At 38.8% G+C, this 14,714-nt stretch overlaps 1 protein-coding gene across 4 annotated transcripts in view; it reads right to left on the bottom strand.

Moving 5' to 3' along the window:
- vps13c (vacuolar protein sorting 13 homolog C) overlaps positions 1–14,714 on the bottom strand; it is a 286,760-nt gene that overhangs the window by 118,393 nt on the left and 153,653 nt on the right. For all 4 annotated transcript variants that reach the window (XM_043680592.1, XM_043680591.1, XM_043680593.1 and 1 more), the window contains 5 exons: positions 12,772–12,914; positions 9,723–9,879; positions 6,983–7,062; positions 2,781–2,840; positions 165–318 (listed from right to left, as the gene is read on the bottom strand). In XM_043680592.1, the coding sequence (XP_043536527.1) occupies positions 165–318; positions 2,781–2,840; positions 6,983–7,062; positions 9,723–9,879; positions 12,772–12,914 (594 nt within the window). The remainder of the gene's footprint in view (positions 1–164; positions 319–2,780; positions 2,841–6,982; positions 7,063–9,722; positions 9,880–12,771; positions 12,915–14,714) is intronic.

Raw genomic sequence — 14,714 nt, forward strand, 5'->3', positions numbered from 1 at the left:
ACATAAAGTGAACTACTCAAATCTTTCTCTAAACAATTTATGCAGTATTTCTGAACATATGAAGCAACAGAAAACAATGCAGAATACAAACTAAATGCTCATTAAAAACATACATAAACTCTTAATTCGATGCACTATTCAGCTTCCCTTTTTTTCTAACCTACCTGCTTTCGTCACAGTCTCCTTTTCATGGTCTGTGCTTGGCTTTCTTTCACGCTCATGATCAGGAATGTGAGATGGGAATACAGCTGATACAAAGTTCATGGTTGAAAGTAAGGCTTGTGAATGAAGGATCAGGTCAAGAGAAGAAAAGGCCACCTGATGCCAAAACAAGTAGTTTCATTATTCCACTTAATAGATGATTTCACCGCAGTACAAAAATGATGAAAAACTAAAAGGCAGCACCGAAGTAGCAACGTTTGAAAGCAAGCTTAAATGGTAATTAGAAAATGATCAAATATGTCTTTTAGGGTTTTGATACAATTCTCCAATAACGAAAACAATGGAAAATGTTCTGCAATTATTCCAAACAAATTCATCAAGAAGCTCCCAAAGAGGAAAACGAGAGCGTATCAGAGATTTCCTACTGTATGAAGCAGGCCATTCGGCCAATCAAGTCCACGCTGACGCTCCAAAGAACATCACACCGAGACCCAAACCCCTAGACCTGTAAATCTGCACATCTCCCATGGCTAATCCACCAAACCTCCACATCCTTGGACACTGTGGGCAATTTAGCATGGCCAATACACCTAACCTGCACATCTTTGGATTGTGGGAGGAAACCAGAGCACCCAGAGGAAACCCATGCAGACACGGGGAGAATTTGCAAACTCCACACACAGCCGTCCAAGGCTGGAATCAAATCCAGGTCCCTGGTGCTGTAAGGCAGCAGTGCTGAGTCACCATGCTGGTCCAGAGTCAAAGTAATCAAAATTTAAAAATAATGCAGTACCAGCCAAAATTCTTCAGAGATTAAATCTACTTGCTTTAAATAAATACACAAATAATATTCAACAAAAGTGAGGAGCAGGGAACTGGAGGAATGGTCACAAAGAGCATGAAAACCCCATCTGATAAGAGAAGGGAAATTGCAGTTCAGACCATTTTCTCAGGAATGGTTGAAAGTTGGTTGAAATATACAACAGATTTCTATTCTCGATCACTTCTGTTCATTGTGTGCATAAATGATGTGGGAACAGAATCATAGAGAAGAGGGCTGACATTATAGATGATACTAACATAGAAGCCAGAATTAAGAATTCCGGTGGAAGGAATAAAATGATAGGATGGGTAAAAAGACAGCAGATGGAATTTATAGTTAGCATATTGGACAATAGGAAGTAACAAAAATTCTCATTTGAGCAGGGAGGCTGAGTTATGTACAGAAGTAGAGGAATCTGGCTGCTCAGACTCACGAAAAATTACCCAGTGGATAAAACCATTAAATAAAATGATAACCAATTGGGTTTATGGCACACAGAGTTCAAAAATGCAAAAGGGAAGTTTGAAGCAATATAAACTTCAGTAAGATCATAGCTAAAGGACTGTGGGCAGCACTGGCTACATATCATGAGCATCTTGAAAAAGTGAGATATGAATCGAGTAGGAAGAGAATTTAAATAATCTATTTTTGGGATTCTGTAGCAATATACACCTATCGGGACCAGCTCACTTAGTATCCAGGAATCGAACAGAAATTTATTTCTAATTTTATCCAAACTTTAGAGATGTACAAATTCTGGGAATGATAAATTTGTACTCCACAACAAACCATTTTAAGATACCACAGCAAAGATAACAAACTTTATTTTTTGAAAAAATTCAAGTGATGAAATAGGAAATAAATTACTTGAAACTGGCATAAACTCAATGTTTATTTATTCAAGGGTTAGCTGATATGAATGAAATTTATGAAAAAACCATGAACAAAATGCCAACAACGGAAAAGTAATATCATAGAATGCTCCTTCTGGTCCTCTTGGCAGAACAATTCCCATGTTCCAAATACTGTTTACATGGGAAATCTCAATGGACAGAAATTTTCCAAGATGCTCCATAAATGTTGGGAGAAATTAGGTAAAGAGCCATAAAGGGAAAGGTGACTTAAAAGGTGACCAGGCTTTCCAAGAGTTTTTAAGAGCTAGACAGAAGGAGGGAATTTCAAAGAGTATCCCAAAGGCAGTTGAAAATTTCAGCAAGAAAATGGGAGGAGAGACGCCAAGGTCAGAGGAAAGAGGTGTTGAGGATGATGATAATCAGAGGTGCAGGAAATGAAGAAATAATTCTGAATTTAATGCATGACAGATGGAGAGTCAATATCAGTCACCAATGAGAGGAGTAACGAGAGAACAGAATCTGTGCTGACAAACTCTATTGAGCAGTGTTTTGGGAAAATTGCAATTTATGAAGGATTGCAGATGACAAAAGTAACCAGATTTCAATTCAGAATGAAGGTTAAAACAAATTAGAATTATCCAGCATGAGCTCTGACCACAATGAATAATTTCACTTCCAAAATCCGAGGATTAATATGCTCAGTTAACACTCCAAACACAGATGCAGAGCACCTAGGAGAACATCTCAAATTAAAAACTACAGAACAATCTGCAAAGAGCTTGTTAATGCAGGGAACGCAGAGGAGCATGGGCAGCTAGAAGCAACAATGATTTACCCAAGTAAACCTTAAAACAAGTAAACCTAGCTAGAGCATAATTGACAGGAAGATTAATAAAAAACTACAGCACCAATATATTTTGAACACATTATAAATTACTTACAGTGAGCGTTTGCTCAGTGCTGTCATAACTAGTTTTGAAACGTGGTCCATTTCGGTCTGCCTGTGAACAAAAAATTATTATGTCACACACTTATCTGATCAAATGAAACAAACATACCACGCTGGCTCTTTGAAAGAGATATTCAATTAGTTCAAACCTTCACATTGCTGTCAACATGACAATTTACAAAACTTTCTTCTTGTGCATAAATTCCCCTTGTGAACTGGGAAAATTAGTTTTTTTAAAAATACCCACATCTGCTAATTAATCCCTTGGGATGATGCTTGACTGTATGAGCGCCTTAAATTTTTCTTTAGGAATCAGTTTATGACTCTGAGGGCTTATAATAATAGTACAGCCAATCTTAAATATCAACAGGAGGGACACATGAGGGTAAACATGCAAAGACTGCTCAAAGTCACTGGACAGGTTGAGAGCATGTTGAATAAATCACACGGTAACCTACAGTTTACTACTAGGGACATGGTACATAAGCAAAGTTATTTTAAACCAATATAGCCTTATGTAGAGTATTGCATCCAATTCTGGATACTGTACTTTAGCAAGGATGCAGGGAAAAAAAAAAATCAGAATGGCCCAGGATGAGGAACTTCAGTCATGTAGATTGACTGGAGAAGCGCGAGACTGTTCTGCTCGGAAAAGAGAAGCTGAAGTGGAGATTTATAAAGATGTTCAAAATCGGAAGGGATCTAGATAGAATGGATAGGGAGAAACTGTGGCCATGGTTCGAAGATTATAGCACCACAGGGCACTTGGCAAAAGAATCAAATGCCAATCGGAGTTAAAACTTTTTTTATACACAAAGTGGTTCAGATCAGTGTATTGGAGACAGATTCAATCCAGGGATTCAAAAAGGAATTGGATCATTATCTGCAAAGATTTACAAGGATACAGGCTAAAGACAGGGTAGTGGCAGTTGGTGAATTGCTCATACGTTGGGCCAGCACTGAAAATGGCCTCACATCTGTCAAATCCATACCCCGTCCAGGGGGCATTGAACCAACAATTTGCTTGCAAAGATCCACACCAGCAGGTTATCAATCTTGATTTCCCTACAGAAAAGTAAAACTATTATCACAATTTATAAAGTTCATCTTCCAAATCTACTAGGGTATAGAGGGTTTCCAGGAGGGGCAAACGAAAAGACACCCAAATGTCAATAACGTGAGGTGATAAGCCTGCACACCACTCTAAAGGAAAAGCAGCTTTGCGTATGAAATCAACAAATTTTGGCAAGTGCCATAAAATATTAACTGCAAAGTTGGGAAGACCTTACTCTTGATTTTTAGTTCTATCATTTGAACGTACTTTGTTAACTCAGTTTTTGTAGAACATATGAAACAAAAATATTTCCAGTTCTTCGAAATAGAAACAGCTCTCTCTTCAGGGGAGTTACAATGAACATTAACATTTCTCCCATGGGAACAATGCCGAATACAGTCAAAAAAAAAATGGACTTGCATTTCCTGTGACAGCAAGTCTTCAATAAATGGCACTGATGACAATCAACTATCTAGTACTAACTAGTTTAGGGTGTAGGTTTGCTCGCTGAGCTGTAGGTTTGATATCCAGAAGTTTCATTAACTGGCTAGGTAACATCATCAGTGGCGACTCCAAGTGAAGCGAATCTGTGGTCTCCTACTTTCTATTTATATATTTCTCCTGGATGGGGTTCCTGGGGTTTGTGGTGATGTCATTTCCTGTTCGTTTTCTGAGGGGCTGATAGATGGCATCTAGATCTGTGTTTGTTTATGGCGTTGTGGTTGGAGTGCCAGACCTCTAGGAATTCTCTGGCATGTCTTTGCTTAGCCTGTCCCAGGATAGATGTATTGTCCCAGTCAAAATGGTGGTTTCTTTTCATCCGTGTATCGGGCTACGAGGGAGAGAGGGTCGTGTCTTTTTGTGGCTAGCTGGTGTTCGTGTATCCTGGTGGCTAACTTTCTTCCTGTTTGTCCTACGTAGTGTTTGTGGCAGTCCTTACATGGAATTTTGTAGATAACGTTGGTTTTGTCCATGGGTTGTACTGGGTCTTTTAAGTTTGTTAGTTTTTGTTTGAGAGTGTTGGTGGGTTTGTGCGCTACTAGGATTCCGAGGGGTCTTCATAGTCTGGTTGTCATTTCTGAAACTTCTTTGGTGTATGGTAAGGTGGTTAGGGTTTCTGGCTGTGTTTGGTCTGCTTGTCGTGGTTGTTCTTGAGGAATCTGCGGACTGTATTTTTTGAGTATCCGTTCTTCTTGAATATGTTGTATTGGTGTTCGCCTGTTTTCCGAAGTTCGTCTGTGCTGCAGTGTGTGGTGGCTCGTTGGAATAGTGTTCTGATACAGCTTTGTTTGTGCGTGTTGGGATCGTTGCTGGTGTAGTTAAGTATTTGGTCAGTGTTTGTCGGTTTTCTGTATACGCAGGTTTGTAGTTCTCCGTTGTCCTTTCTTTTGACTGTGACGTCCAGGAATGAGAGTTTGTTGTCGGTTTCTTCCTCCTTGGTGAACTTTACATACAGTCCGCAGATTCCTCAAGAACAAACCACGACAAGCAGACCAAACACAGCCAGAAACCCTAACCACCTTACCATACATCAAAGTAGTTTCAGAAATGACAGCCAGACAACTAAGACCCCTCGGAATCCTAGTAGCGCACAAACCCACCAACACGCTCAAACAAAAACTAACAAACTTAAAAGACCCAGTACAACCCATGGACAAAACCAACGTCATCTACAAAATTCCATGCAAGGACTGCCACAAACACTACGTAGGACAAACAGGAAGAAAGTTAGCCACCAGGATACACGAACTCCAATCACAACGCCATAAACAAACACATAGATCTAGATGCCATCTATCAGCCCCTCAGAAAACGAACAGGAAATGACATCACCACAAATCCCAGGAATCCCATCCAGGAGAAAGATATAAATCGAAAGCAGGAGACATGCTAAATTGTCTGTAGTGATAGATGAAGGGGTAAGTGTAGGGGTATGAGTGGGTTGCGCTTTGGCGGGTCGGTGTGGACTTGTTGGGCCGAAGGGCCTGTTTCCACACTGGAGGTAATCTAATCTAATCTAATCTAATCTAACAGCTTCGCTTCACTTGGAGGTCGCCACTGATGATGTTACCTAGCCAGGTAATGAAACGTCTGGATATCAAACCTACAGCTCAGCGAGCAAACCTAAACCATAAACCTCAACCTGAGCTACAAACCTTGCAACTAACTAGTTTTCCATCTGCTCCAAACAACGTATGGTCAATGGGCTTTCTTCATCAATAGGTCTGATGGTATATCATAAAAATTAAACCTGCAAATATTGGACTCAACAAGGCATCCTTCTGTTTGGACTCTCGCTTTGCCACTGTAACAGATTTTCCACAGGGAAAGAACTTGCCATTGGGATATCATACCAAGACCACAGAAAATCAGACCTGGCCTATAGTCTCCATTGGTCGGGAGATATAGTCATTCCACTACGAATGAAACCATACTGCTTATTCCTTCCTCCAGTACCAGTCTTGCTCAGGACATAAAATATTTCATAAAACATGCCAGCCAATTGAAAGATGCAACATCAGGAAGAACCTGAAGCGAAATAATACCATGCCATTCCTCTTCCCATAAACGATGCAAATCAGCAATAAAATTAGCGATTTTGTCCTGAAACATAAAGCTAAGAGATTCTAACCTGCAGGTTCACCAAGTGCAAAAAAAGCCTCAAGAAAATGCAACTGGACTCTAAAATCAACAGCTCAATCTCCGGTTCTCCAGTTTATGCTGATCTAAGCTAATTCCCAGCTGCAAGACAACTGGGGTTTTGTTATAAGGGGTCTGAAGACGAGGAGGCATAGCCATGTTACAATATCAAGCTTAGCATGACAATGGGAAACCTCATCAAGCACTATTTACACACGACAATTTTCCCAATAACCTATCCAGCTAAGCCAAGCAATTTATAACATTCTGCAGTGTCACTGGACTTGAAATAGTAACTGTTTTCTCCCCACAGATGCTGCCAGACTTGTTCAGTTTCTTCAGGAATTTCTGTTTTTGTATGTTATGCTGGGCTCACTCAGCAACTTGTATAAGACAGACTTGAGGATCAGAGTCATATTAAGGTAGCCTGCAGCTGGCTGAGAAAGCAGTTAACTTTTAGATGTCAATCTGCTGAAGAGGTGTGAAGATTAAAACTCTACCTTAATATACTGTACTTTCAGAAGATCAGATCCAGGTTCGTCCGAAGAACTAATCAAATTAAGCGGTTTACTATTTGAATCTGCAACAAAATTAGCAGTAGTGAGCTTTGGACTAGGAACATCAAGTTAGGTTTCCATAAGTTGAATTTTAATAACTATAAATACACTTTAACAAACAGAATACAACAATAGATGAAATATAAAACGTATATATAAATGCTCAAAAACAGCCCAGGATGTAATTTTGAAAACAAAACAAATTTTTTCAGGAAGGGCGGCACGGTGGCTCAGTGGTTAGCACTGCTGCCCCACAGCACCAGGGGCCCAGGTTCGATCCCAGCCTTGGGCGACTGTCTGTATGGAGTTTGCACATTCTCAGTGTCTGCGTGGGTTTCCTCCAGGTTCCTCCCACCGTCCAAAGATGTGCAGGCCAGGTGAACTGGCCATGCTAAATTGCCCATAGGGTTAGGTGCATTAAGTCAGAGAAAAATGGGACTGAATGGGTTGCTCTTGGGAGGGTCGGTGTGGACTGGTTGGGCCGAAGGGCCTGTTTCCACACTGTAGGGAATCTAATCTAAAATCTAAAAAAAGTGTCAAATAAAAACTAACACCCAAAATTGCAGAATTTTGTTCATAACTATTTCTTCATTTTCACCCATAAGACCATATTTCAAAATTCAAGTTAGACATTCATTTAAAAGCCAATGAAACAGTCCAAGAATAGGATGTCAGAAGAAAATCTACTAAACCAATAAAGCATTCTTAATTAGAAAGTTTTGCAGAGTAATAGGGATAAACATACCAGAAGAAACAGTTTTTATAAAACAAAGTTCACCCTCTTCTTATGTAGACTCAATTAGTGGATCCTTTGAAATTTGGCATTCTTTTGATTCTGTCCCGATGAGGGCAAGATACCGCTCTTGTTTGTTTTATTTATTGGCTTATTCTGTCTTAAAAAGTTGCTGGGATGGCTCTTATTTTGCATTCTGAAATGCTCCTCGAACTGCAGAATGTATGACAGCCACCCAGAATAGTAAATACATTCATTTTCACTCAAGCTTTGCTATCAAAGTTCATATTTTGTACAAGGACATGTTTTTGTTCAAAAGAAAGCAGGGATTTCCCACACATACTGCACTGGATATGAGTGAGCCATGTTGTAATGAAAATGCTTCACCACTATCAGAACGGCCAGACACTGCGTTGGTGTGGTTAAATTTAGACTCACTATTGCTGAAAATTGAATTTGACCTATGCATGAATAACACCTTTGACATGCAAGCCAGTTTAACAATTACTGAAACCCTGCTTATGCCTTACAGCTCTGAGCAGTTGAACATGAATTTTGTATTTCTTGGGTCATTTCAGAATGCATAAAATGTGGCACTCCAGGTATTTTTAAAAGATGGCCACATAATAAAACTGCATTACTCACAATCACATTACAATAACTTTTTGCCATGAGTCCAATGCCAAAGTTGACTTCAATTCATTAATAAATACAAGCAATAGCTTTAAAGTTTTGAAATTATTTTCCAATAAAATAAAATGCTGCATGTAAAACTGATTTCCATAAAGTACACTGTGAAGAGTTACACATACCAGTGACAAAAGCTTTCAAAAAAAATGTTTCACCAGATAACTCAGTCAGGGCTGTTTTGTCCAGAATTTTCTGGCAACACGCAGCTCTTTATGAAATATAGCTCAAAACACCAATTAAATATTTATAGTAAGATGACATTTGACTAACAATGTTTGATAAAGATGTAAATTATACTTATGAAACAAGGTTTATTGTGCAATTAAAGTAAAAATTTCTATCTTGCTTTTTTAAAAAAATGTTGCAATGGCAAACAGACTATCAGCAAGGTAGTAAATGTAAGCAATGACTATGCTCATAAATACTACAGTTAATACAGTACTGGGAATGAAGCTGAAATAGTACAGCAAGCCAGACAACTGACAACAGCACTGAACTTTACCATATTCAATGCATGGGCAATTTCTGGAAAATATTGAGCTAATAAAATGTTGGGATTCATAGCAGAAGAGTATATTTCAAGTATATAAAGATAGTCACTAATAAATACAAATGGAATGCAGAAAAAGACTTCTTTATTCAAGTTGATGAAAATACAGAACTTGCCCCCATATGGAGTGGTTGAGATGCATTCAATCACAAAGTCGATACTTTGTGATCAGGCATCAAGGTTATTCTGACAAACTGAGACAAAGCAAGGTGGGAGAAGGTTTGTGTAAAATCTGAACCAAATGGTCTATTTCAGCACTGTAAACACTCCAGGTAAGGTTAAGGTTTTATAATGTATCACTCACAGCACAATGGAGTACTAAGTTCAGCAGTGCTCAACTGGTGTCCTCAGGACATTGTAGCATATTTTTTTAAAAATCAATAGTTTGAAGGTAAACACTAGGAGATCAGAAAACGCCAAGCATTGCCTTAAGTGAAAAGAGAAACACCTGTACATAAAATATTAAAATGAAAGTGTGGTAAGCATGCTCAAAAATAAGTCACAAGTCAATATCATCACAAGTTCCATTCCAGCAGAGCAGTAAATGCTTTGAATAATGTGCACAACCGAGTACCAGAAACTCAAAATAAATCTGGATTGTACAATGGGAAAGTTGGGGTTCTGAGAAGATGTGCTTCAACAGGATAAATAACATCATCTCACTCTCAGCTCTTTTACATTTTACATGATCTTACAACTTATCGCCCCACCTGTAAATTCACAGCAGTTCAAAGCAATTTTCCTCAGGTAGGCTGTTGCACTCAAATCGAACTTCCTTACTTTGGTTTCAGTTCCTAATTGCACTACATGGAACATGAGAAAAGAGCTCTTCTGCTTGTTCACCTGTTTTGTTAATTCTATTACAACCTGGAATTACAACAGAACATAGATACTAGTCACAACAAAAACTATTGAGTATTTAATTTAAATTACTTCACTTACACTACTACATTTGATTGTTAAGTGTAATCCAGTTAATATGTACTTCTAAACGAAGAATGTCTTCAACGTTTCCTGTTTTATCCCATTTACTTTGCAGGATAAAGCTGTGGATATACTCAGACATTGTGAATGCTGCTTGCCCTGGTCAGAAAGCATTAGGATAAGCCAGGTGATGGCAGTATTACACAGCTAAACTGTAGTTCCAACAGTGGGAACAAATTATACATATCTGTACAATTAAAACCAAGGATCTTCTGCATATTTATGAGAGAGCTTCTAATGTTGCTCATTATACAGACCAACCAAATAGGCCAATCCAATCCAAAAATGAATTCACATTACACCAGATATCAACTTGCTCATGAAAAAAAAATTGTGAACTTTTTTTAAACACCACTTAATCAACTGTGATACTGCAATGCAGTCATGACAGCCTGCAGTATTATTTGAGGTGCTATTTTGTATGAGACATCATCCAGAGGCTATCTGTGTCTGTTCAGGCAAGCGCAAAAGACATCGTTGCACTATTCCCAAGAAAAACTAGCCCTAACCCTTTACTCTTGGCACAAAGAATAGGATAACAGGAAGCTATTTGAATGGAGAGACTGCAGAACTCAGTGGTAAGGAGGGGATTGGCGGGGGTTGGGAAGGAGGTGTCATGGTACACAAATCATGAAAAGTTAGTATGTAGATTTAGCAAGTGATTAAGACAACTGGTATGCTGATAATTATTCTGTTAGGACCAAGGTTGGAGGTGTGTATTGTGTTTCTCTACTCCACTGACCGCAACATCGATTGACTATATTGTTAATCGGTAAATGTTAATTATGTACTTACCCAAAATAAGGTTAATTTTGTAAATAAACAATATTACTGCTTTAATATAACAAGAGTTAACCCACAAAGAACTAACAGTCTGAATTATGAAAGTAAAGACCCATCTAAATAATTATAAAGTCATAGAGATGTATAGCACAGAAACAGACCCTTCGGTCCAACTCATCCATGCTGACCAGATATCCGGACATTTTCTTTGCAGAGATTAGGAAAAACAATTTGGACAAAACAGTTAGTTTTCAGACATTAAAAGGATGAGCTATGAAAGGTTCCAGGTTGGTTTTCGCCTGGTGCCTTTTTATGTGTGGACAGGTTACTATGTGCAGATGAGTGACCCTCTGGGACCTTTTCACACAGTTCATTGAGAACGTCAAGATGAAAGTTTCTCGGAACCTTGTAAGGAAAGTAGCGGTGAACTCTTGCAGTTCTAAAATGATTCTCAGGAGTTTTTGTTTTTGCAAAGTGACAAAAGGCTGAGCTGGGAGCTTTGTGTGTCTTCTCCAGTAGGTCCCTCATTGAACTCCAAAACACGAACAACCAGCCATACTCCTAATAGCTATAAACCCAGGCGTGACTTCCAGGCTCAATCTGAAGTCATGTGTCTTCCAATAAATCCAAGCAGTTAGCCGAAGACATGGGTCTTCCAGCACATTCCCTTTTTTTAAAAGCAAAAGGGGAAAGTCCTAGTGTCCCCTTCAATGGCCTTTTAAAAATAAAGCAATGGGTTTAATAACACTTTAGCACCTCAAATGAATCTGTTTCACAAAGCTTCAGACATCAGTCCTCAAATAATGTCAATAATGGGGGCACATTCATAACAGCTGGCTATGGAATATAAAAGTAGGAAAGTTTTAATGCAACTGTAAAAGGCCTTTGAGAGGTCCCATCTGGTGTTTGGTCCTGGAGGTTTGGTTTCCTTATTTGAGAAAATATGGAATTTCATTGGAAGCCCTTCAGATGATTCAGCCAATTTACTGCTGAGATGAAGGAGCTCCCTTATGAAGAAAGATGGAACAGCTTTAGCATACCCCTTTGGAGTTGAGAAGAATGAGGGGCAATCATAAAAAGAGAAAAGATCCCAAAGAGAATGGACAGGGTAGATCTTGTGGCGGTGGGGTGTGAAAGGCTATAACTACTGGATTGTTTAAAAATGAAGGTTTTTTTTTAAAAGGAGGATTTTCTTTTTCTTTCAGGCATTGCTATCTATGAAAGAGAATTCCACAAAACAATGGGTGCTGGCTCATTGATATTTTTCAAGAAAGGCAAAGTTAGATAGAAACTTCATTATAACAACAAGATTTAATCCACAAAGATGCAGAACTAACGGTCTGAATGATGAAAGTGCAAACGTTTACCCAACTAAAGAGTTTAAAAAAGGGAGATTCAAGGATTATGGGATGGGGGTACAGACGAGTGTGTCAAATTGAAAGCACAATCATATCAGCTATGATCTTATTGAATGGCAGAATAGGCTCACAGGGTGGTGTGGCCTGCTCGTGCTTCTAAGATATATGTTCCTGACGTTCTGGCCAGTCTCTATCTCCCAAACAAAAAATTTCTAGTCACCTAGCTTCTTGTCAAATTTTGCCATGCACAATTGAGGACAGCATTTGTTGTCAGCTTAAAAAGACATGCATTTCTACCTTGCTTTTCTTGACCTCCCAAAACACTTCATAAATTCATTCTCATCTTCCAACTGACACAGCTCAAAATGACAGATTGAAAAAAATCACTGGACATAGAAGTACGCACTCATATGGCATCAACTACCAGTTGCAGTACCTAACTTTGTAAACTGTTGATCCTAATCCAGCTAATCCAAATAGTACAACTACATCTCTAATGCAACAAGCTATGTAGTTGAAGTGTTTGCCAAGAGTTAGTGCACTGGGCTATGTTAGCTAACAAACTTCTCTGAAGCTTCTGTGGCAAGACCGAATAAAGCGGGTTTACATTTCTAATGGAAATAGCACAACTCACCTCCTTGATTTCAAAGTTCAGCTGAACATTGACAACGTCATCTGATGCACCTTTTATTATATCCAGATGATGATCTGCTGCTGAGCCTTCAGTTGCCACAGTTTTCACAGGCTTGGTTGCCTCTGTGGGATCTAGGAGTTTCTCTGTTTATTCATTAATATGCAAAGTGTTCGTAAATCTCATTTTTCAACAATACTGAAGAATTACATTTTATTAAATTAATACACCAAGGGTCACTTACAAGAGTGACTGATTGATTAATTTAAATGAAGTATTCATTTTAAAATCTTTGACTCTGATTTTAACTTGGTATCCATACACAACAGTCCATACAGCTTAGAGTGCAAGCGCACGTGGAATTTCCTGCTATCCATCAGATCAACACACTACTCAAAGGTCACCATCGGATGACAGCTAATGAAATATTCCCACTGTCAAAGAACTTTAAAAACCCTCTTGAATTTACACAAAATCTCTCAGACCCTACACCAAAGCATTCCATATGCTACAAACTAATAGAAGACCCACCTTTCAATGACACAACACAACTTCGATCTAGTAACTATACAAACTGTGGAAGTTCCAGCTTTCAGCTTTTCATGAAAATCTGGACAACTGGAACGTCAAGTGGCAGCACCAAGGCTCAGTGTATAGCACCACTGCCTCACAGCGCCAGGGACCCGGGTTCAATTCCAGCCTTGGGTGACTGTCGTGTGGAGTTTACGCGTTCTCCCTTTGCCTGCAAAGGTTTCCTCCAGATTCCGATTTTCTCCCAGAGTCCAAAGATGTGCAGATCAGGTGGATTGGCCAAATTAAATTACCTCGTAATGTCCAAGGATGAGAAGGATAGGTGGATTAGTAATGCTAAATGTAGGATTATGGGAATGGGTTTAGGAGCTGGGTCTAGATGGAATGCTCTTCAGAGGGTCTGAGCAGGCTCGATGGACCAAATGGTTCATTCCACACTACAGAGATTCCACAATTTTATGAACTACTTGAGGATAGGTCAGGGAACATGTGGTGACTTGCTCCACAAATGAAAAGGATCTTAAAAAAAGATTTTTTGTAGCCATCCAAGTCAGACTATTGCTCTGGGAGATCTATTCATGCTGGCATCACCAACCATTCACACTGAGCTGAAGCCATTGAATGGATTGTGAACTTCAAAATTAAACTAACTACTATCCCAGCCATTCAAAAATAAACTTACATTATTTAACCAAATACTATTTAATGGAAAAGCACAGTAGGTCAGGGAGCATCCGAGGAGCAGGAAAAAATCGACATTTCGGGCAATAGCCCTTCATCAATTTTTCTGCTCCTCAGATGCTGCCTGAGCTACTGTGCTTTTCCAGCACCACTCTAATCTCCAGCATCTGTAGTACCCACTTTCACCTAAATACTATTTAATGACAAGCTTTTTTTAAAATAAAGTTTAAATCAAAAGCAATGTCAAAATAAAATCTCTAAATTTATGATTTTGTCTATAATTTTCCCACAAGAAAGCTCATAAATGATGATAATTTTATAATTGATCAAAAATAAAACCAATAATGTGTTTTAGTACTATGCTTCACCTAAACAGAGCTGCTGAGTGCATTGTTAAAATTATAAAACCAGTGAAATAATGGAGATCAAATCAGTGAAACGGAAGGATGGAAATCAGCTTAGCTCCCTCTCAATTTACAGGCACAGATATCTATTTAGAGAAAACGCTCAATTAAACAAGTTACAAAATTGCACTCTTTTCAACTCAAACATGACAAAACGAGTTCCGTGTAAGCATTAAGCAATTAAGTGAGCTCGCTCAGCAACGTCATTCCTTAATCACATGCTCAGATTTAGGTCAAATGTTTATCAGCTTCTGCACATAATTGTGGTCCCAGAAAGTAAAAGGAAAAACTGTGTCATCAAGAAACAATCAAAAAATGACAACCGTTCGC

Source organism: Chiloscyllium plagiosum, chromosome 40 (assembly GCF_004010195.1).
Source record: "Chiloscyllium plagiosum isolate BGI_BamShark_2017 chromosome 40, ASM401019v2, whole genome shotgun sequence".
Taxonomy (NCBI): domain Eukaryota; kingdom Metazoa; phylum Chordata; class Chondrichthyes; order Orectolobiformes; family Hemiscylliidae; genus Chiloscyllium; species Chiloscyllium plagiosum.